The sequence below is a fragment of the Pholis gunnellus genome (assembly GCF_910591455.1).
Source record: "Pholis gunnellus genome assembly, chromosome: 9".
In the NCBI taxonomy this organism is placed as follows: Eukaryota; Metazoa; Chordata; class Actinopteri; order Perciformes; family Pholidae; genus Pholis; species Pholis gunnellus.
The window spans coordinates 12,508,651-12,533,189 of record NC_136535.1 but is presented as its reverse complement, the minus strand read 5'-3'; the positions used below and the strand labels follow the sequence as shown (position 1 = coordinate 12,533,189).

The 24,539-nt window shown below is 41.0% G+C and overlaps 1 protein-coding gene across 1 annotated transcript in view; it reads right to left on the bottom strand.

The window, feature by feature from the left end:
- Positions 1–563: 563 nt before the first annotated feature.
- Positions 564–24,539, bottom strand: part of plch1 (phospholipase C, eta 1) — a gene marked incomplete at its 3' end in the record, with an annotated part of 50,227 nt that continues 26,251 nt past the window's right edge. Inside the window, exons 6-24 of the mRNA XM_079166607.1 lie at positions 22,415–22,585; positions 21,750–21,843; positions 19,830–20,033; positions 19,260–19,380; positions 16,548–16,719; positions 14,406–14,513; positions 12,234–12,389; positions 11,414–11,476; positions 10,081–10,175; positions 9,546–9,643; positions 9,256–9,435; positions 8,229–8,336; positions 7,234–7,358; positions 6,887–6,971; positions 5,764–5,910; positions 5,278–5,357; positions 5,096–5,155; positions 4,158–4,545; positions 564–3,289 (exon numbers count right to left, since the gene is read on the bottom strand). Of these exons, the coding sequence (XP_079022733.1) occupies positions 564–3,289; positions 4,158–4,545; positions 5,096–5,155; positions 5,278–5,357; positions 5,764–5,910; positions 6,887–6,971; positions 7,234–7,358; positions 8,229–8,336; positions 9,256–9,435; positions 9,546–9,643; positions 10,081–10,175; positions 11,414–11,476; positions 12,234–12,389; positions 14,406–14,513; positions 16,548–16,719; positions 19,260–19,380; positions 19,830–20,033; positions 21,750–21,843; positions 22,415–22,585 (5,181 nt within the window). The remainder of the gene's footprint in view (positions 3,290–4,157; positions 4,546–5,095; positions 5,156–5,277; positions 5,358–5,763; positions 5,911–6,886; positions 6,972–7,233; positions 7,359–8,228; positions 8,337–9,255; positions 9,436–9,545; positions 9,644–10,080; positions 10,176–11,413; positions 11,477–12,233; positions 12,390–14,405; positions 14,514–16,547; positions 16,720–19,259; positions 19,381–19,829; positions 20,034–21,749; positions 21,844–22,414; positions 22,586–24,539) is intronic.

Genomic DNA, 24,539 nt, shown 5'->3' with positions numbered 1-24,539 from the left:
ACATCTCATCTATGAAAAGATGAACCCCATCTATTAAAAGTAGCTGTTGGATTATACTACACATTCAAATGATACAAAGAAAGACATTCCCTCTCTGCTTAAAACCCAACTCCTCTTTTTTTGCTTCATAGTCAATGTTCGCAGTTTGAAAAGTACATCACAGGGACAAAGATAACAAGTATCTGTACGATCAGTCTAGGAAGCCATTTGGAGGGAATCAAAGTTCCCAAGAACATTTACACATTAAGCAGAATACAGACAATACACTGCCAGACTAGACCGTTCACTTGAATAGAGGACATTTCATACAAGAAATTCATGCTGTCAGATCCAGCTATGGATTACATGTGATGTTTCACATACATTTTACAGACTATATCTTTCTCTAGAAATTGCCCAGAATAAGATTTATTTAACTGTCATGATGGAAACCTACTGGTCTTTGAACATGGGAAAAAACAATGGCTAGTATTTATTTCCTTGATCTTCTGGCTTTTGGTGTAATTGAACGTCATCAAGGATCACAGCTTGATCATTAATCTCATTTTAGGTTGTGGTCAGATCTAGAGTCTGAGCAGAAAGTAGACCTCAGGCTCTGACTCAAAGTGGTTGGAGTCAGCAGATGGAAGAGAGTCATCTGTGTAGAAGTGATCACCATAATGATCCCCATTTCCATGACGCAATGATGTACAAGCTCCCTCAGGAAGTCCCCTGTCTTCCAGCTGACCAAGGTAGCCTGCTATGTAAGAACCAGTCGAGTGTCTGTTTGCTGGTGGATTTTGTGAGGCTGGTTTATTCCTCAATACCACCCCACCAATGCTGGCAGTACTATTGATCACCTCACCTGCCCGAGGCTTTAGAGCCTCTTGCAGTCTTTCACGAGCGCGGATGTTGATGTGACGCACTCGGCTTTGGCTCCGAGAAGATAGGCGCCGGGTAAGGAGTGGAGGGGAATCATCTAAATCCCTGTGAACAACAGAAGCTACACTTGCTATCTGTGGCTGAGGCAGTGGGGGTTTTGCTTCCTGGTGCAACTGAGGAGGCTGGGGTCCATCTCTGTCACTGTCATCACCCTCTAGACTGACCAGCTTACGAAGCTGTTCTGTAAGTGGATCACAAGACTGTGATTGGAAAGTTACTTCCCCCATGGTGCCCATCCTCTTTTGCTTCCTCATATGGGGAGTGATGAAACTGCGACTTATAATGTGGTATTTGCTCTGGAAGTTGCATGATATATCTTCAGAGGTCAGATCTCCCAGGGACTTGGACTTACATGGGCTGGGGGCTGTGGGGTCTATGGTACCAGACTGGGGTCGAGCAGATATAGGGCCTACGTTTGAGTGGAGAGAATCTGTGGATTTAGGGTGTGAATGGTGTTTTGTAGTGATGGGGGAAACTTTTTGGTTCCAGGAATGAGGGGTGTATGATTGTGTTTGACTTTGACAGTGTGAGTGGGTGTTTTGAGGAGCTAAAGACTCTGATGGGGGCGTAATGCAGTCATAGTCCAGGTGGCTGTACACTGCATCACAGTCTGAAGAAGGGGGATATAGGCCTCTCTCTCTACCAATGTTTGTGGACACAGCAGATTGGCCAGGGAGGCTTTCAGAAGAGGAGATACTATTATAAAAGCACTTTACTTGCTCCATGTCCATCTGTTTATACCCTAGCCTATCTTGATGGGACCTGTTTATGATCTGGCTGCCGCTATAGCTCCTCTGTTGTGTGTAGGAACTCCTGAAGTCTCTGCTGTTGTTAAAGGCATCAGAATTGCTCTGAGGAACAGGGTAGCTGTTCAGACGCAGTGGACTAGGGTTGGAAGGTCTAGAGTTGATGGGTTTGTGGAAGGAAGAAGCCTGGGAGTTGTTCTGGTGTTGGTGGTGATTGACCAGCTGATAGGAAGGTTGATTCATTGGAGTGGGACGCTGTGAAAATGCATGTGGCGGTTGAGGATCGCGGTATGACAAAGGGTGTTTTTGTTGGGAGTGGTTGGGAGTGGACTCATGGTTTTGGTAAATAGCATGCCGTTTGGTTGGACTTAGGGGTCCCTCCCATTGGTTGCTATGTTTCGGCGAGGTCATCATCATATCCAATGGATCCTCATCAACATTTATCTCTACTTCTGCAAAAGCATTTCCAGCTGAGTCATGGAGAAACTGGAAACAGTTACTGTTTACAGAGGAGCCTGTGTACCTTTTAGAAGTACTTTGCTCTATGCATGGTACTGATGCTCGTGCTGGTGGATCATACACTTCCTCGTACACACTCTCCTCTGCCTCCTCACTTTCTTCCCTCCCGCCCCTCTTTCTGTTCATGTCATCCCAGCCCAGATTGTGCCCTTTGCCTAAACCCTGGACCACCTTGGCCGGAGAGGACCCCAAGCTATTTAAAGGTGTGCTCTCCCTAGTGTCTGCCTGAACATGGACCGTCTGCTTTCTCAGGTTGTACACTGATACAGGCAACAGCACCTCCTCATCCAGAATGGTGTAGACCTCCTCAAGCTCCGCGGTTTCTGGGCTGGAGAGGAGAGCTGGAGAAGGTGCTCCTGCCTGGGAAATCTTTCGCGGTGATCGGATTTCATGATTTGTTTTTTCAGCTACTTTTTGGGGACTTAAGTGGTTCTTGTTAGTAGATGCAGTGATGGTCTTCATAGGTGACCTTAAATCTTGTAGTGTGGTAGGGGTGGTAGGCCTGTAGTTTGAATGACGGAAAGGGGTATGATCATGAGGTAATGTGTGTGATTCGTTTTGTTCAACAGTGCTTTCAAACTGACCAATCAGAGCAGAAATAGAGCCACATGTGTCTTGCTCATTGCCCAAAGACACAGCATCAATGAGTCTGGAGATACTGCTGTCATGCAAAGAGCTTGGACTCTTCAGATCACAGTCCCTACTGATAGGGGAAAGAGGGGGCAAAGAGGAGGGGGCAGAGGATGAGGATGAGGAGATTGAAGGTGCAACTGTGAATGTTGTGCTGTTTGATGATGTTTCTGGTTTATGTGATCTCATCTGGCTGTTCCTGGAAGGCGAGACAAAACACTTTTTCTCTGCTCCTGTGGCGATGATTTTTGATTTGACTCTGTTGTCTTCTGACTGGTAATTGGCATAATCCTCTTCCTTTCTTACGTTGCCTCCACCAATAACCAGATAAGAAGCCTCCCCTGATTGGTCAAAGTCTTTTTTTCTATTGATGTATGTCTTAGAAGGGGAAGAGATGTTTGGTTCAATAGAAAATGAGGATTCGATGAAAGGGTCCAAAGAGGAAGACCTGGGTCTGTTGAAGGGGCAAGCTCCTGTGGACACAGATAATTGAACAAAGAGATTAATAAAGATAGGCTTATATATACACCATTTGATGTAGAACACCAAGCCAACCAACAATTAAATGACAACAATTAACAGTCCAGCCAATACAAAGCAATAGCAATACACAGACGAATGGATCACCAAGTACAACTGTGAAGGGGAAGCTGGAAAATGAGGCTGAGGAGGTTAAAACAAAAGGAAGAATCCATGTTTGAGGACATCAGATTAGGAAAGAGATGGTCAAATGGGATTGGTTTGGTCAAATGAGATCAAAAGACACAGCAATATATTTCTCATACCACTTTCGGACAAAATACACTGGGTGGACTCAATACTGGTATGTTTTTGGACGATGCAACCTTCAAACAATACGTATTTTAGATTACCTGCTGGAATATCCTAGTCAGTTCTCTACTATAAAAAAGCACAACAAATGAAGATGGGACAGAAAAGGCATGTTAATGTATCATGGAGAGTAGGCTGTAGTATGTCAGTTCACATGGTTATTGTACATGGATTTTAGATAGTTGTAGTAGAACAAGTGAAGCAAAGGAGTGAAATTTGAAAAAGTACATTAATTAATGTGAAAAACAAGTCAATGCAAAATGCTGCTTTAAGACACTCGAAGCGTTTCAACACAAAGAAAGTAGCACTTAAAGAAATTACTTGAATAAAACCGCATAACTGTTTCCAAAGCCAATAGTTAATGCATCAGATTGCTGTGGCTTGGTTTGTATTAGTGTCATGAATCGTATAAATTCCTTATGCTTATTAAATGTACGTAATTTGGGTGTATTTGCATAATTCCAAAAGTACTTAATTCTTTGACTGTGACGATGAAAGGAAAATACCCACCGATGATCGTGTCTGAGCCCATATCACGTTGTTCCTTGTCTGGGGAGCAGAGGGATAGCTGCCCTTGCAGAAGCCTGTCTAAAGGCATGGAGATAGGTCTGTGGATGAGGGGGCCTCGTGGCTCGTAACGTTTCTCCACACCTACTTCCTTCCCTGACATGCCCTCTCCTCTTGCTCCTGCACCTGTGTCGTTCTTTTGGTCTGATATTGAAGCCACTGACTCTGACAGCCCCATCTTGGTCTTCTTCCGACCCTTTGCTGGGGCACTGGCTGTGCGTCGCAGGAGGTGATCACTGATTGAGCGTTTTCGAAGGCCACCGGAGTTGGTATCCACAGAGGACTTGGAAGAACGGTTAAACAAACCCCGGATACCTCGCAGCTGATGACCCTGAGGGCAGTAGGAACGGAACAGGAAAGAAATAAGAAGTGGAAAAAAAGACAACAAGAAAGAGGCGAGACGTGCTCAGAAACACATTATCAACCAAGGTGCACTTCAGACAAAGACTGACCAAAACCTTTTCACACATTACAGTTTGAAATTAAAGTGTACATTTTCATGAAAACATCAAAAAGACATCAAGTACTGAACTTAGCTCACAGCTAATAATAACAATTGCATGCTTTTAAATGCATTGCCTATAGATGGCACCCTTACTCCTTAAGGTAACACAACGAACAATCTGCAAGAAGACGTTGAGGATTATGAATGCATGCTTACATTGCAAATTATTCCGTCTTTGTTGAAAATGAGACAACCTCGGTTGTTTTTTTGTTTTTTTGTATTTTCAAAATGAGCTTAATAGCAAACTGTATTCCTCAGTGGTTCAATGTAACACACAAACAACTCATTTGAGATACGGCTGAACACAATCTGCACTTTAGCATCATGCATTGCTGTTTCATGCAGCACCACACAGAGCCTTAGGGCATCAGGATACCTTGTTAGATCCTAGAAAGTGCATTATGGTAAAGCTGGGGTTCAGGACTAGAGGACTCCACTAGAAAGACAAAGGATGGGGCTTAAATGGATTCATGTGTTGAGGGACACACATTTCTTTCTGTTTGATAAAAGTGGGTCACAGGGGGAATGCTACAATAAAGACCAGAATACAGCACTTACCTTTCCATAGACATCATGCACTGACACATGCACAAAGATGGAAGCCTCAGTCAGCCCCTCCAAGTAAACATGTCTGTAACCTGTTGTTAGAGATGAAGAGAGAAAGCATGTGAGTGAGATAGAGTGAGCGATAGAATGAGTCAAAGAAAGATGTGGGTTGTCATCAGACTGGTGTTTGCGTGGTAGTTGCCTGCGGAGAGGGCATCGGGAGTTCAGGGACTACTCTGATGGATGTAAACAACAAAAATAACCCACCAACCCAAAGGTCTTTTTCTATACAAATCATGGTTCGCTAGATAACTTGCCCCACAGCCATAGCAATGCCAAAACCCTAAAGTGAAATCATGTATTTAATTGTGAGTGAGTCTGTCTGTCTATTTGTGTTAAATAGCGGAACTATAATGATTGTTACTTGCAGTGACAAATTGTACCCCCTCTTAAGTTCAGGTCGTTTACATACAAAACACTGAGGAATTCTGCACATACCAGGCATCAGGCTGCTGAAGGCAACAGTCCGTTGACCAATAAAGTCCCTTCCAATTGGGTCATGGTCCCAGACAAGAAAACGCACCAAAACCACCTCAGCCATGTGAAGTGTAAAGGACAGAGTCTCCTCCCATACTGGATTAAACCCTGAGGAAAAACACACATATAGCTTTGTTTCATTATAATTTGGATGTGTTTCATCAGTATCTCATCAAAACATATATAGAGTACACAAGACAAAAGAAAAAAAAGAAAGACGGAGATAGTGGTAGTGATGTGTAAAATGATGTATTTCATGAATCAATGCCCTGCACACTAATCTTATAATACTGTTGAGCTCCCAGGGCTCTATAACCTTTACCAGAGGAAGTTTCACCTCTCGCCTGCCGGGTTCCCTCGGAGAGGTGACAACAGCAGACTCCTTCGTTCTGCTTCTTTTATGCCTCTAATTAAATAATCTGACTTTTCATCCCAGCATTGCTCTACAGTCGTAAAGTCAAAACAATTTAGAAGTTTGCAGAGACCATATTTAGAATAGGCTATGTCCTATAGTATGTAAAGTGTAATATACTGTTAAAATATTATGTGTCACTTTTCACAGGTAAAAAGTGTGGCTGACCCGATTATCCAATACTAAATTAGGTCATTGGTCAATTATCAGAGCCCTAGATTAGATTGAACTGGGTAATTTTCACCTATATTGTAAAACTGCCAACAGGGCCTTAAGTTATGATCTATGCTTTATGGGTAAAAGGTCTACAATATAGTTTGTTGCCGTTCCATGAATGTGATGAATAAAATGTTTCATCAACAGACCATTTTCAATGGAGACATGTTGACTTGTCAATAGTAGCAACAGCTCAAGTGTCACTAATGGCATTAACAATGGCTCAGCTTTATTCAGAGGCAGCAAATTGAAGTTCTGTTGATTCATCACATCAAGTGACCCCTTTCACATTGGCACATTGTTTTCACATTGTCATTTGACACATTGTTTTTATAATATCCATTATAGCTGCTTTAAGGCTATTTCAAGATGATATGCATGATATGCTAAAACATTCTTTAGTGGGTCAGTGAGTGCACAGTGTTGTGATGTTCTTCAAGTCTGTGTGTGTCTAACCGTTGTCATCAATAACTCGTGTCTGTTCCTTGCAGCAATCAACTGGCAGGCCGATGATCTCTACTTCAACGAATGGATCAATAATCTGATGAGGATAAACAGCGATTAAAAAACATTAGTTATATATTATTTTATGATGCATTTGCAGCTGAAAGCAAGTTGAACATTGATGAGTAGTCAAGCATGTTTGTGTGTGTGTGTGTGTGTGTGTGTGTGTGTGTGTGTGTGTGTGTGTGTGTGTGTGTGTGTGTGTGTGTGTGTGTGTGTGTGTGTGTGTGTGTGTGTGTGTGTGTGTGTGTGTGTGTGAAAAATACAGATGGCTAATGTGTGCTTTGGTGTGTTTATACCTCTCCACGGTCCCCCAGCATGGAGTCTGGTGGTTTGGGCAACTGCTGTCCACTAATGATCTTGAGAATGAGTTGTTTCTTGGGATAAGCTGGAAGCGGGTCATCACTGAATGGGTTGAAGGAGCCTAGAAGGAATAAAAGACAGCAGAGGAATAACTTTGATTTATGTCATCACTCAATGCCAAAGTCGGATCCTCTCACATTGCTCCTGTTATATGCAATATTCATACACAAGAAAGGTGAAAATAACATATATACACACATTTCTGTAACTGATCAGATAATGTTGACTGACTACAGTTGTGCTCAATAAGCACGGCATCATAAAGTGCAGTATTATAAACTACATGTGCAGCGAGCCCATGGAAACACGCATGCCTCCCCTTTGTTGTGTAGCTCTCTTTTAGATGGATATCTAATATTAAAACAATCAACAGTGTAACAGTACTATACAGTAATGTGGATGAGATCATCTTCATACACTCATGTAGTGCAGAAAACATCCCTCGAAGACAGCATATATCTCTCATTGATTTACAGGAAAATGTATACAACTTGATGCAAATTATCACTTATATCTATTCCATGTAATTGTGTACCAATATAAGTCTACTGTCTTCTTCGCATTTGAAAATACCATATACTGTAGTTTCAATAGAGCACGCAGATACAAAATATACTGTCTATGCAATAGTGTAAAAGGTTTTAATTCAAATGGAAAGTCACGAGAGTGATATATATATAAATATATAGGTTTCTATATAAAAATTGCATCCATTTAGAGTTCCTTTACACCATATATGTATTTTTGTGAACAGTTGTAAATCAGTCACCCAATTTGGTTACATTCCTAAATTCTAACCTGCTATAATTTTACACATCCAATCGCAACAAATGCACACTGATTTGCACATCAGTTTTTAATTGTATGAACAATGATTTGTATGCATGTATGGGTGCTTGTTTGTGTGCATGCAGTCTGTAGGTTGCCTTACCTTTACACATGGGAGGAGGTTTGAGGACGTAACCAATACCTCCGTTCACCATGAACTTGGCTCTGTTAAGCTGCATCATCCTGCCCTCTGTCTGGTAGTTCAGAGCGACTGAAAGAGAAAGACTTAGTTAGATACAAAAATTCACTAAACCTCTACTATCTTTAATTATTATCCCGTTATTGTTCCAGTATACATAAAGTATGAAAATCAGGATGATCAGTAGTCTGTAGCAAAACTGATTTGACTCATTAATTTATTCATGTGTGCGTGAATACAACCTTGAAATCTTAATTAGAAAAAACAGATGAGGAAGGAAACCAGCAAAAATAAAATGGAAATAAAAAGGACAATTCACAGTTGCTTCAATGATAATCTTCTGTGTTTGGTTCTTATTTATCAGTTTTACTTCCTTTCTCCTTTGTAACTGTTTCTATTTTTGTACACCTAACGGAGATTTCCTAGAAACTCAGAGACCAATACTGCTCTCTGAATTTAATAGATTTGTCCTTAATTGGCAGGGACAGGCAGGGATTCCTTGGATGTTGGATTTCCTGCCACTGCTCATTTTAGCAAAGATAAAAAAAATAATCAGTTCTGACTCTTTTTCATTATCTTATCTCCTTTTTATTTATTTATGTATTTCTCCCAAATCCTCACAATGTGCTGTTCCAACTGCAGCCCTACAAATAAACATGCACATACTCAATTATACACAACATGCAAATACATACAGTACACACACATATTTTGCACAACTGAGTTAGTGGTCACACGCATACCAATTACCCTCTGCACATATGACCACTGGCAACCGACACAATGAGATATGTGTAAATGAAGTGTGTGGTGTGCAGGCCACAGATAAAATCTGAGTGTGTGTGTGTGTGTGTGTGTGTGTGCATGTGGTATGCAGTGTCAGTTAGTGTGTAATGACAGGTATGTGGCTAAAGGGAAGGCACCTGGTGTTCTCATTAACAGTGAACCTCCAAACAGGTCAAAAGCTTAGAGCGACAGACAGCTATCTTACCCAACTGACAACCCACGTTCCAGTAGAACTGGGGGTTGAAATTGGACGAGTCGATACGATAGGCTGAGGGATAAATCCGTGACAGCTGCCTCTGGTTAAAAGCCAGGAATTGTTCAGCTCTGTGATTGACCAGAGACTGGGCTCTGGTCTCGCTGAATGAAAGAACGTCACCTGGAGTACCTGAAGAGAAACAAGGATTAGGCATGCAAAAAATGTCTTCACGGTAAAGATTGCAATGTGACTATTTGTTTGTGTGTGTGAAGGTGCCAGAGCTTTGTTTGGTGTTTCACCTTCATTCAGGCACTCCTGTGAGGCAACAGAGTTGGTGAACACCACCAGATTTGACAGATCTCTACTCAGTTTCATCGTCTTCCTCTTCCTTCCACCCCTATAGCGATTGCCAGATGACAGAAGACAATTGCAAGAGAGGACAGAGGAGAGGTAATGAGATGATTTTCAGAAAATATAGGACAGGTAAAGCAAGAAGACGTGCACACACTCATACCTGCGTAAAGATTTTACAGATGCAAATCAAAGGATAGCAATCCTGATGTGTTCATTTAATGTAAATATATCAAATATAATACATAAGAGGAGAAGGAATCAAAACCAACCAGTCTCCCCTTTCTTTGCTGTCTGTGCTAGCACTTGGCTTGAAATCCATCATTCTTTCCCTCAAACATAAATGAATGCTGAAGTGGCTTTAGCGGTTTGCATGGTACTACTTATGTCCTGAACTATTCAATGCTTCCAGCAATCAGCAACTATCAAACCTCCCAGTTGTCAGGGATTGTCAGTGTTGCGGTGAAGCAGGTCAAATGTTACCTGTTGAACTGTCCTCCGGCCTCCCTCCCGGACGTCTCCTGAATGTCCTCCTCCTTGTCCACGCTTTGGCATGACAGCCTGGATTTAGAGTGCCTCTGGACAATAGACACACACAGGAATATATAAAAAAACACACACACTACAATAAAGGTACTGGTTGAAAAGCAGAAAGACATGGCGTATATCCTTGTCTCCAGTTGCCATCCTGATAAATGTGTTAAATACACAAACATGATACTGCCTGCACATGAACTCACAGTAAAGAGTTCTGAAGTGGACAAGGTTGATAATGTGTCTTTAGCAAATTGTATGTGTTTCTGTGTGGTTCATGGAGAGTGTTATTCTTGTAAAACGTATGTAATTATATTTGTGTTTATTTGTTGAAGTGTGCATTTTTCACATTTCTATTAGGGCTAAAGTGGAGTTGAGGAGCGGATGAGGGTCACAGTAATTACAGGGTTTAGGCCGGTTGCCAACCGATTACATGCACCCATGCATGCACGCATATATACTCACACACACACGTGGGAGGATGCATAATATGCAAAGAGGGAGGCATAAAAGAATGAGGAGGAGATGTGAGTGGGAAAACTGCACATGAAGTGGAGGAAGGTAAAATGAAGCAAATGGATGGAGGAAAAAATTCAGAGTGGGAAATAATCAGGCTGAGAAATGAGGGAGTGTAGAGGAAATGTCTTTAACACAACACCCACTGTCGTCCAAACCTATATTATACAATGAAACAAATCGATGCTAACTGCATCTTCAAGAAAAACCCTGAAGGAATAAAAAACATCTTAATCAATTTCACGATGCGAGAAAAACACATACCTTAGCGAGGATGTAAATCATATAGGCTACATGCTTTAGATCTGCATCTGTGACTTACAGATACGCATAGCGGACACATTCAATGCATCGATTTGTAGCGTGAAATTGTAAGATACGTATGGTAATCTGAATTTTGATCTATGGTCATGCTTTGTATAGGCATTTTATCATGTATGAGTTTATGGAAGATTTACTGTATCTAAAGAAGAACAACGAAGCTTCTTTTCTGCTTCCCATAAGTGAAGATCAGTTGAAGAGGCTTATCCTACTCTTAATGTTTGAACTATACACTCAGTGGACAGTTTAATGGGAACTCATAGCAAAAAACTAGAAAAACCACCTTGTGGTTGAATGCCTCAGCCAACCAGTCAAGTTGCAGTTCACATCTATGTCTGTACGAAATATCAGAAGCAGTGAAGCATGTGAAGTATTTTGTTACCAACTAACCTAAATTTGCCATTTGAGACCTCACACACAAAGAGAAACCTCTCTATCGCCTCACCTTTTGTTTAAGCGTCGTGATGAAGGATCTGCTTTGGGATTTCTTCAGAACCCCTTTGGAGCTCTAGAGACAAGAAAACACATTCTTTTATATGTGTGCTTGCGTGCGTGCTTGTTTACATTCATGTGTGTGTGGATCATTTGATGTGAATCTAATCCCAACTACATTAGCACCCAGCAAGACACTTAAACCCTGAAGCTCAGTAGCTGGAGGGGTTGTATCAGACATCAGCCAAAAAAGCACCGCACAGCTGAAGAACAGAGTGGGTGAGAAATAAGAAAAACTGAAAAAAGGAAAATTACAGTAGAGAAGACGGGGAGAAAAAGGCGTCAGAGACAGAAAGAGGGGAAAGAGATCACAAACAAAGGATAGAATGAAGAGCATAGGAAACCCCGATGCACACCCACTGCATTAAAATGGCTGTCAGGAAACTGAACCTTCTAAAAATAGCACAGGAGGCAAGCAGAGAAATTAAATATTAAGTAACACTGCAGACATTTAGTTTCTCATCACTTTCGGTCTGTTTTGACATGCTTTGGATGAAACACCGCTGAGGTGGGAAAGCAGTAGTCCCTTCAGACTGGCCTGAGGAGGTCCTGCTTTACTCTCTTTGTATTTGTATTATTCAGTGAGTGTGTTTGACCTGTGAGTGCTGCAGAAACTAGTCCACTCTTTTATTTTCTCCATTTCCCTCTGTGACTAATATCATGGCCTAGTTTTACCCCCCCTCCCCCACCCTCCCTTTGCTTTCTTCTCCTAATCTGTTGACGAGTATTACTCTACTCCATATGCAGCTCTACACAATGCCTTGGGGTGGTACCTGCCGCAGGTTCTTCTGAAGGCCCTGGTGAGTAGCCCTGAGCAGAGCTCGGATGCTGAAACTGTCTGTATCTTCCTTGTCCCCGATCCGAGACTCCTTCAGCAGAGAGTCCAGTTTCTTTCTGATGTGAGATTCCACCTGGTGATGACCATTGTCCTGAGTGAAAGAAGAAGAGAGTCATAAAGTAAGGGAAGGAGAAAGAGAGCAGGGCAAGTAAGTGAGACACACGAAGGGGGTCATTTCAATACAGATGCAAGGACACATATATTGCAAAGAGATGATGGAGAGCAGTGTCATCTTGGTGCAACAGCACACATTGTGACTGATGCGAAGCACCTAAAACCAGGTTCAACCAAAATACACCAACTGCAGAGCCACAGTAACATCAGCACCGCCCTCAGGCAATCAAAATAACTACAGCAGCAGTTTAGAATTGCAGCTATAGACATATAGATGTGCGGTATAGAAAGAAATGCTGGTGCAATTTTGACTCCTGCTCCACCTGCAGGCAATAACTGTTCAGTCATTTTTCATAGCTGGAACTAAAATCTCTATATTTTAAATCTGTAAAAGTTAACTGGAGTATATTTAGACTACTCTTGAGTTATTGTATGTGCTGAAAAAGCTTTGTTTGTGTTCTATTTCATTTTAAATTTAGAAACCATATAATAACAATAATAATAATAATGTTAATAATAAACTCTTTACAAACATCTGGTTGGTGTTTTACTGCCACAAGCTGAATTGTACTTCAGTGGTACCAGTCTAAAATGAAAAACATCTATAAAACTATACAGATTCATAAACTGTGTCCAAAATCACTCACTTGTCTCCTTATATAACAGACACCAAGTAGTTTAGTCTGTAGTGAGCTGTAAATTGAGGTTTCAGACAGATTTTATTTGGCATCAGTAAGAGAACACAACACTATACAAGTCTCTCTTTTTCCGTAGCCGGTGTTTCATTATTAGACAAAAGCTATATCACACTATTAATGCAATGCTCGTGGTGACTGCTGTGAAAGCATATTGGTTTAACGAGCTCAATAGAAAACCTCTCATCAGTGAAAACCTGCCACCACCCTTTGAAAATGGCAATGATCATCCAAAGTGGCATCTGCAGCTTCATGCCTCCAGCTAAATGTGGAAGAATGATGCCATATTCTGTTACACAACTGAACCATCTGGAAAATAACTGAGTGTTTTCCTGCTTTAAATGTGGTGAGGAGGACCATGGCCCTATAAAGGAATAAATAAACAGGATTAAGAATGATTATAAAAGTGGCACAAGGCAAGTTCAGGTCTGATTTGCGCAGCGATTATATTCGCTGACATGTTTCACATGTTTCTGAGCTGCTTATCTATTAACAGAAACGTAAATTCAGATGCTTGTATTTATATCCGCACCATTAAGCAATGATTATTCCCAAACATTACTGCAATGATGATCAATAAAACTTTACAAGTACCAACATTACTACCCAATTACTGAGGTCATTACTTCGAGCACAACAATGTCATTAAGATCCCATTATCGAACTTCTGCATGTGGGGGACTGGTTGTGTTCTCTGACATTACTGTTCAAGCAGCTCTTTAATAACTAAAAGAGGAGCATAAAGGAAAGCTACAAAGACGGAGAGACAGACAGCAGCTGGAGTAAAAGTTAAATTGAGTTACTTTTATGTCTTTGTTTTTTAAAAGGTATCGTAAAAAAAAAAGCAAAAGTTCAAAAAGCAAAGTTGTGTTTCAATCATATTATCTGTTTTATCTATCGAAATATTGCTCTAATTTGCTAGAGGATACATTTTTAGTCAAATAATTTCAGTGCTGTTCTGGTTTCAATTGCATGTAGAAAAACCGGAATGATGGCTCTCTGACCGGTGAATGAAAGCACAGCTGTTCTACAATTAACATTACATTGCATTATTATATTTAGGAAACGGCCTTCCTGAGCAACTGGTTACCCTGCCAGTACACATAACTGTCTTACTATGATGATAGTGAATAAATGAATGCCACAAATAAAGACAGAAACTTGACTCCACAGATGGGCACAACTGGCTTGAGAATGACTTGAGTAATGTGAGGTAACGTCTGTTTGTGGGTGGTAACTTGGTTCTTCATGCATTATTGTGTGCATGTCATGTTTATAGCTACAATCCTCTATCTTACATTACAGCTCTTAAGCTTGAAGTCGTCCTCAATTTCATCCGCGCTGTCATCATCAGACACTTCGCCTTCCTCGGCGTCCGCAGACAGATAGGCAGGCAGACTCTTGCCCTGGGTAGAGAGAGGACAGACAACGAGCTGAGAGGAGAGCGGACAAACATACATTTAAACCAAGCACATGTCTTGAAATCCTCGTCTCTAGAAAGCCCACACAGGTTGCACCTCTAAGATAGTACGAGCATAACACAGAAGAATGCAGCTTTAATAATTTACTTAACTGCACACATACACACAAAAATGCACCTTGAAGTTGTCTGTTATGTGGCTCCTTTCTCAGTATTTATATGCAAAGTGAAAGCAAATACTGCCACATACAAGCACAGGAGAGGGCAGAAAACACACTTGTGCACACAAAAACACACGCACAAATTATACAATCAGCTGCAGATTCTCCTCGAAGCTCCCTGAGCAGCTCTTCCTGCAGAGTAGAAAGCCCATTAGTGAGCCATTATGAAGGTATGAGTGGGAGTCAAAATTTTCTAAGGCTCTTCCAAAATCGATGGCAGACTCCGAGCTTCCCGCAGTACATCGAGTGTCTCACTGGCTGACATGACCGCCCTTGTTTCAGCCACTGCCGCCAGCAGTCTATCCCTTCTTTCTATCCCTTCTTTCTATCTGTAAATGTCAAAAACCGTTATGCCACATTCCTTTATTGTCTCTTTGGTCTCTTGCTCCACTGGGGGATGGAGAGAGGTTAAAGGCTCTCAAACAAGCGCATAAAGTGGGGGAGGAAAGAGTAAGAAAAAGTGTTAGAGGAGTAAAGGGCTTTATAGAAAAATCAATAATGCTCTTTCACTTTCCAGACATATGGCTGGGGAGGGACAAAGCCAGTGATACTTTTTTTCTAGGGGAAAATGCAGGCTTTTTTACAAAACAGATCAAGTCAATTTAATCCTGTTCTTGTAAAAAAAAAATATCCATAAATGCTGAAAGCTTTTGCTCAACAAGATGCTCTCTATTTCTTTGTGTGAACAACTCTACCCGTGCTGGTGGATAAGGATCTTCTGGCTCTGAGGCAGTTAAAGTGAAAGCTGGTATTAAAACAAGGGAAGATGTTGGGTTTTCAGTCCTTTTGAGGATGATCATATCAACTATGTTTCACAGATCATCTTTTGCTTGGCACCCGTCTTCTTTGGGATTACAACAATAGCTGCTGTAAAGAGATAAGCTTGTGAGGCTGGACATGATAACTTGCAAAGGGCCGTGCATTCAAAATCAAATGTCTACACATCAACTGGGCAAAACATATGTAACTTTGGTCTGACTGTCACCACGGAGCAGCACGCAACTGGGGCTTCGACAGGGTGGTCATTTCAAACACTCTCTGAACTGAGGTCAGTGAAAGCAACAAAGCTGTCTTGAATGACAACGCCTTCGTTCAGAGGCTTAAAGGGACCCTTCACTGAGGCCTCGAGCCCTCATTTCTACATAATACAGCACAAAGCGGCAACCTGGAATGACTAAAAGCTGCTCCTGCCTCGCTCTCTGAGGAATGCCCGTCCCATGCTGGGACGGGCAGTGGGTGTTGTGGCGGTTGATGGGCAAATCTCTACTTAAAATCTAAACTCTGCTGGGTAACAGTGTGTTTCATGGAATGCAATGTCTTTAAATAGTTATCTATTCATCACGGTTAATTGCAGAATTGCTGCGGCTAGCAGCAATTTTAACAAATAATAGTTTGACAGGCCCAACTGACTCTCCTTGCAGGTTGTGTTTGTTGTAAGAAAAATAAAAAACAACAATCTTTTTCTCAATTATCAAATGCCAGCATCTCGTCCTTCTCTCCTTTCCCCACTATGGTTAATACAATGACCTAGTTTTGTCCTCCCTTTTTCCTCTTCCTTCTCTTCATCTGTTTAGGGGCAATAATTAGCTGCCTTGCAGTGCCTCTCCCACTCCCCAACGTCAGCACAGTAACGCACATGAAGTAAAATATGGTTCTCTGCTTTCTTCACTGAAATAAGAGGAAGGAAATGGCGACGTGCAATGCAGATAGTTTGATTTGCAAGCAAAGGATCAATTCAGTTGAAAACATGAACTGTCAGACCACCATCGCATCAGCAGTATCCACAGATTTGTTCTTACTTTGATGAGTATCTTGCCCTGGAGGCTTTGAGGACTGGGTAGTGTTTTTGAATCTCTGCTCAGTGCATCTCTCACATCCAGTTTGTCTCCAAAGATTTCTCGCAGGTACTGAGCAATTTTCTTCTGCTGCTGGATGCTACAGTGGTTCTCTATGGACAGAATCACTGGGTACCTGTAAGGAAGAAAAAATATCAATATAAATATTCAGATTTGTCTTGAATGCAGCCATTGGACTGAAATGCGACTGATCTGATATGAGTGTGAGCCACATCTCTAACTGTACTTCCATGTCTCAGCTCCAACCAACAGAACAGCGAGGGGGTAAATTATTAAAAACATACAGCTGCATAAACACCTCTCCACCTATGTGACATGGTGTCTATGTCAAAGTGGTGTGTGTGTGTGTGTTTGTGTGTGTGTGTCTGTGTTTTCATTAAGAAAAGGTGAAATGACTTGTGGCCACACAGTAGCGCAGCTCAAATGTCAGGTTTGTCAGACTGACGGCTCTCCCTCAGGGGAAGCAGCCCTGCTCTCAAACCCCACCTTTGATCCACAAAACACACACTCACGCACACACCATGCACACACACACACACACACACAAACGAGTCCACTGCCAAAGACAAAAAGAGACAACACAGAATAGAGCATCCAGTCATTTCACTTCGACACCGAGACATTGACATCCAGGAGCCTCTCTCAAGTGAAACATTGAGGCGGCTCAATGAGCTGTGTGTGTGTGTGTGTGAGAGAGAGAGAGAGAGAGAGAGAGAGTGAGAGATGTGGGGGAGAGCAGAGACTCGCTCCATTTCAATACAGCCAAGGGGCCATTAATCATATTAACAGGTGGCACTGGGGATAAAATATCAGCTGTATGTAAAAGGTGATAACAGCAGAGAGGAGGAGAAGAGATAAAGGGATGTTGAATTTATTCTGCTGGTCTTGCTGTCAGAATTAAAGATTACTAATTAATATGGTGTTAGTTTATGAGAATATACAGATATTTCCGGTTTTGGAAAGTGTGAAGGTTTTCTTTCAGGGGGAACATTGAACATGTGGTATTTGACTTAATTAACAGAGGAATACAAAGAAGGTACCCTGAGGAGTGGTGCAACTTAGTCAAACATGTTCAAAGGAATAGACATACCTATACCATTATTTTAATTATAGATAAATCTGTCAATTCATTTATCCAATTATTATTATCATTTGGCCTATTGAATAATCAATTTATCAACTAATCGTATCAGCTCTTACTAGCGTAGAGTCAAAAGACAGGAGAGGCAGCCATTAACAGGGTTTTCGTAGGATTTTCTATCCTTGTTCTGAAACTAGGCAAGTTCAGTAGGTTGTGTGCGTGTCTTTATTGTGCTTCCCTGTTCAGTTGAATGTTACCCTATATTGAACTGTGATTGATTGCTGATGTAATTAAATTAATAATTAGACATTTTGGGAAATACCCTTATTTTTTTTCTTGTTGAGAATTTGCTGAGAAGCTCAATACTGTCATTTGTCAGTTAAATATGAATCTACAGCTAGCATATTAGCATAGCTTAGCATAAAGACTGGAAAGAGGAGGCGGCTGGCCTTGCTCTGTCCACAGGTTGCTAAATCCAACTCAGCTCACTGACCAACACATTTGTGTCACCTGCTCAAAAATCAAAGAGTAAAAAATGACTTTATGGAGTTTATGCTAAGCTAAGATGCTGCTAGCTTGAGCTTCTGAGTGTTGTATCAATCGTATAATCTAACTCTTGGTAAGAAAGCCAATAAGCATTTTACTCAAAAACCATATCATATATAACCTGCGATATTGAAATAATTACCGTCTAGAAGTTGACGACTAGAAAATAAGATTTATAAAAACAGATGCACAGCCTTATTCATTTTAGTGAAACTTCCAACAAGCTATTGCCAAATGTACTCATCTTTCTAGTAATATTACATAGATTTAATCTGCTCCAACACTGCCTGTGCCATTGTAATGAATAAATGGTTTTATAACACAAGCATTGCACTCATAAGTAGTTGCAATAGATGTGAAAGCGAACGAATGTAGCAGCAGGAAGCTGCATCATTCATCACTTTGTTTGGGTATTGTTGGACCCAACAGAGACAAACAGCGTTTCCCAGAGGAAACGCTGCTGAGCAGATGGTTCAGTAATAGGTGCTAATTACTGCCAGGAATCACAACGTTCTCCGAAAAACACCAACCTGTCTGTCTAAATGTTGCAACTTTCTTGTTAAACCTTGTAGGGGAATCTTACATCAAATTCAAAAATATTTCATTACATCTGTGGGAGAAATGCTAGTTTGAGACTATTTTATGAAGAAAAATACAGTAGTTCTGCAGCTTTTTTTTACGAGCGAGCTGATGCAATTATATCTCATCCCATAGAACATAAAGCAACACAATTGAACAGAAGAGAACAATATTCAATCAATAATAGAATCTGTGCGTGTACGTGTGTGTGTGTACACTTGCAGAAAGGTTCTGCTGTTTGTCCTGGTGCAAATGACATCATTTGCTCTACTGAAAGTCAACCAGAAATGATGTTTCAGTCATATTTATATGAATAAGTAAAATGGGATTTCTATTTGGTATTCTGGACCATTTTCTCCCAGTACAACATGAGATATTGTCTAGTTTCCATAAAGTGTCACAAACACTCACATGCTATCACACACACAACAATAGGGTTGTTGACTCACTGGTTATTTATGAAGGCATATTTATTGATGGTCCCTATGACAGACTTGAACGGTATCTTGGAGGTCAGAGTGTAGCCGTGTTGGACCATCGGCTCTCCATCAGGACCATCCCAACAGTCCACTGCAGGGGAAAACAGAAGAAATTATGCATGAATTGCACTCTTTGCTTTGAATATTGAAAAGACAGTCTATATCAATTGCACTTGAGCTATTTCTTATTCTCCTAAGAACACTAGCGTAAAATTCCATTTGAGGGTGAAACAGAGTTTGTTGCAATCATAAACCAGCTTGGACTTTTTCCCAGAAGCCATTTTGACATGCCATATTAGGAAAAGCACAACATTAACGATTACCCTGTTGTATGGAAGTGTCCCATTAAATCATGACAGTGTGACAGTAATGCATGTTACCAAGATACCAGAAACTGAAATGGCTAAATAGAGTACAGCCAAGCTTTATCTTATCATTTACACCTGTGCTTTTCCTACTCTGACATATCAAATGCCTTGTGAGGAATAGGCTTAATGTATGCACAGTCAGATTAGATTTGCACAGGACCCATATGCATACCTTCTACACAGCGGCAGCCCGACTGCAGCACCCAGGCATACATGTCGGTCTTAGAGTGGGAGAGTAGCTGGTCTCCAGTCAGGTATGTGTTATGAGAGGAGGCGATGAAGTAGTTACACAGAGGCTGCTCCATGTCTTGATTCACCTCGTGGTGCAAAGGGTTGAAAATATCACATTTTGGACTGCGCATGAAGCTTGTAAAACCTGAAAGAAAATACACTGCTTTGAATATTTAATTACAAATAACAGACATTTGTTTTCAGTCATGTGGATGGCAATGCTGTCTGTCAGTTATTCAGTGTCGATGCATAATTTCGATCCAGACTAAAGTATTAGGTGGATTGCAATGAAATGCACATTCACTCCTGCAAAAAGATTTACATTTAGATTTAATATCCTGAAATTAAAGTGAACACCGCAACAAAACCTTTTTATTTCACTACCAGCTTCCAGATCATATCATGCACCTTTTAACAGCTTCTAACAGTGACATCTACAATATCTCTCTTCTATTTCCAGGAAGATACCAAGGGATGACAGACAAGCACATTCAAACCTGAGCGAGCGCTGTGGTTTCAAACTCGAGAAGTGGGGTTTGAAACCATGCTACGTGGATATAATTCACACACCAGACTGTTTTAGGTGGTAAAGCATGAGGAGGAGTGAGAGGGAAGAAAGCCCCCTTCATCCAGAGAGGAGGGATAAAAAATGAGACAAGAATACCAAGAGCGGAAAAAAACGGAGAAAAAAAGCCGACAGCTGATGTGGAAACGGAGAATGGAGGAGAAACAAAAAAATGTGAACATGTGTGAAGATTTTTGATATGGGAAGTCAGTGATCAGGCTGGGGACAGGATCTCGTCATGGTGCCACCATGGCTAAATCCAGTACACAGTATATGACATAAAATACTGTTGGTAACAGCTTGTCACACTGTAACAAAGATGTTAATGTGGATTTGTTTGTACATTGCTGTCACATCTGTGCACAATGCATGTTTAAACACACATTTCTGGCCTGCAAGGCACACTGGTCTGATCAGTCAGACACACACAGTTTTAGCTGTCATGCCTCCAACAACAAGATTAGTCTCACCCTTCCTCCTACCCCTCTCATCTCCTCTCCCCATGCTCCCTCCTCTCTTTTCTGTCACACTCTCATTTTCTCTCTCCCACCGCCCTCATTCTTACTTCCCAATTTTCTCACTCCAGCTACCCTCCTCGATCCTCACTCCTTCTTCTCCCTTAAGCTCAGCCTTCAGTTGCATGTGGCATTACTTGAAATGACACTCAAGAGATGAACACTTGCCAAAGACAAAGCCCCAAATCATTCATGGCCATTCTCTTTTCTATTCAGCAAGTCAGGATTTAAAACACCTTAGGTGATTTAAAACACGTGTTTTAAATCACGTTAAATATCAATTTAATTAAATATCAATTTCATTTTAAAAGGACACCAGTGTTTTTACCAGCTGTGACAGAGACGCTGGTGTTGTTTTCACCTGAGTCTGTGTGTGTATCATCTTGCCATAATGTGGCCCTGGACACACCTACTGTAGCAGGAACTACCACAGAGAGGTATTTTTATATATCTCTCTCTGTCTGTGGACAGATTTTGTCGTCGAGTGGCAACCATGCAAGATGCAGTCTCGAAACTCTACAGGTGTGTAATTGACATCAAAATGAAGGTCTAGTTCGAAGTCAGAGCAAGGTGGGAACTTTAGGCCCCTGAACTGATTTAGCAACACAAAACTTTACAGGTGCGTAGTTGAGATCAAAATGAATGGTCCCATCGCAAGTTGGTCTCTGGATGGGTGTTAAAACCAAAGTTAAGGACATTTATGCATATCAAGGAATGACTGAGCCCAGGTTGAAAAATTGGGGGAGCGACAATAAAGTGGTAAAATAACAGTGAAAGTTACCGTCAATCCCCAAGACTCCACTTTGTTTATTCTCATCAGACACCTCAAACTTTTCCATGATTTCTGCAACAAACTCTGGAGTCACATTGGCCATCTGGAGAAAAAAAGATGAACAAAATAGTTTAGACTCTTTGAGACGTAGTACATAACAATGATTAAACCCCTTTACAAATGCTAAATGGAGTCAGACCGATTTCCTATCTTTATAACATATTTGTGACGCTATAAATTAATTACCAGCCATGTCAAGCAAGCGGCACAGTCTGAGAACAGTATTAATGCTGAGATTCAAAGGCAGGAGGCGGTAAATACAGCATGATGAAAAATGACACAATTGCAGTGTAAGAAAGAATTGATCAGGAACACAAAGAAAAACACTGATAGAGAAAACGTGTGAAGAACAAGAAAAGGGCTCCCATGAGACACACTTTTAAGCGTGATAGATTGGCTTAGTGGAGCAGATTCCTCTGGGCAGACAGCTGAGACAGAGGGAGTTAACTTACATGTAAGACTAAGGGAGGAAGAAAAGGAACTGATTATTCTCTTTTCAAACGGCTTATTGGTGAGAAAGTAGTTTGGACACTTCATCCTAAAGATGTGTTGGTTTTAACTTCACTGTCTGAGTCTTTTATTGCCTCTAACCTGAGACAAGCGTGACCTCTCACCTTCTGCTCATTGTGCAGGAAGTTGGCCAGCTCGTCCGCTGTCAGGTGATCCTTCCTGTCACTGTACGCCATCATCAGGAGGAACAGGTCCCGTCTCAGAGACATCATCTTGTAGAAGACGGAGAACTCCTCGTATGTCAGCGTGCCCTGCTGATCGTCCGTGTCTGCTTCCTGTGAGGATGAGGAAGTGATATGTCATCGGTGACACATCTCAGTTATTATATTTTGATGGGAAGTGAAATTATCCACATTGATGTGTTGCGGTGTGATTCCAAGTGAAACAACAAGCAGAAACTTCTGAGGCTGCTTGTGATACAATGTGAAAAATATAATATATGGATGTGAATTTGAACTTAATCTCACTACATTTTGGAGGCCATAACAGATATCAAGTAAATGAACTATCTACAACACGTAAACAACAATTTTTACCAAGGAAACCTACATTCTAATTTGTTTAATAAATCTGAGACAGGATGAAAAAAAATAATTATACATGATTGCAGTAACAATTAACATACAGTATAATAATAATCTCTGAATCAAATTGTTGAATCACTGTGACATTTCTTTGCTGAGTACTTCCCGGTACCGCAAATGCATCTTTATCTTTATTCAACAACCAATTATAGCGTGGTAAGCAAGAATAAGAATGAGGATGTCATCTTCATATGCTACCTTGGTACAGTCATGGTAAATAGCGACAGAAAAAAAATAGTCTGTAACAATTTGACACGCCTAAAGAAGAATAACGATAAATGTGAAAAAACTTTTAGATGCACATACTATCGCGAAATATGGCAACTAACGTTCACGAACGCCAAAGCTAACACATTTTTGTAATGCTAGATATGGCTGTTAGCTGTATGAATATCTAATGTTAGAAGATATAAATACATGCAAATATAACCCAATCTGCTTTCATCCATCAACACCACACTTCCGTATGAAGCAGGAAGAAGCAGGGGATCCCTAAGGATACCATTTAGAACCATTGATGTGTCATCTTTGTCATAGAGCATGTTTGCAACAGCTTCCGTGTCTGCCCGATGTCACTTGTTATATATTGGTTCGGATTCAATGAAGGCAAAATGACCTACGTCCTAACAAGAAATCAGCCACCATGAACACAATGTCCGGCTGAATAGATGTGAGTGAAATAAAATGGCAATTCAGTCTTCTTATTGGGCTATTATATACGGCCAAAAAACAATAATTACTGTAAGTGATAAGCCAATATCAGCCCTGCCTTTCTATCGGTCAATGCACAGTCAGCTATGCACAGGGGAACAGCTGCGCACATGTGCAGCTGCAAACTGTCTCATCTTTGTTTGTTTCTCTCTTTCACACTGATACACACACAAATTCACAATATACCAGTTTTTATGAGACAAACACATTACTTCTTCAACCAGTTTTTTTTCTTGCCTAACCTCATATCGCACTACATGTTGCCCGAGGACACCCACAGCCGGGCTCGCTGCTCATTCTCTCGCTCTTGGCTGCTCGCTGGGCAGCGTCTCATTTTACCTGGATCTCACACCCATCGACTCCACACCGAATCTAATAATACCAGCTAATGCATCCATCACACTCCCATAATGAGCTCGCTGTGTGCATTGGGGATTCGATCACAGAAAGAATCTACACACAACCAGCAGGATAAATCGCTGTGAAGGACTTCATCAGAAAGGCATGGACGGAAAACAAAGAGATCCAGGGTATATTAAGCAACTGCACAAGCTGTTCCGGTTTGCTACGCTGTAATCTGCCAATGCTTCAATATGAAAGAGAAAGATTAATGAAATTTCCCATCTAATCTCAACCCAAAGAGGGAATTTTTTACAGAGCAAAATTAGAGTTTAGTCAATTATGAAGAGATACAAAACATTTTGAAATCCACTGTATCAAGTCTAAACTGCTGGGGGTTGAGAAGGCTTTAAAATACATACTGCAAGGCATTTCAATTAAAAGGTTTAAGAGCTTTATGAGCTGAATTACAGATATTTAGTGTTCTGTTTTCTATATATTTCATTATAGGCCTATATAAATTAACATTCTGATTCTGTTAGAGAGCAAGAATGGAGAGTTCTAATCTATTTAGGAATATGCACGAGGCACTATA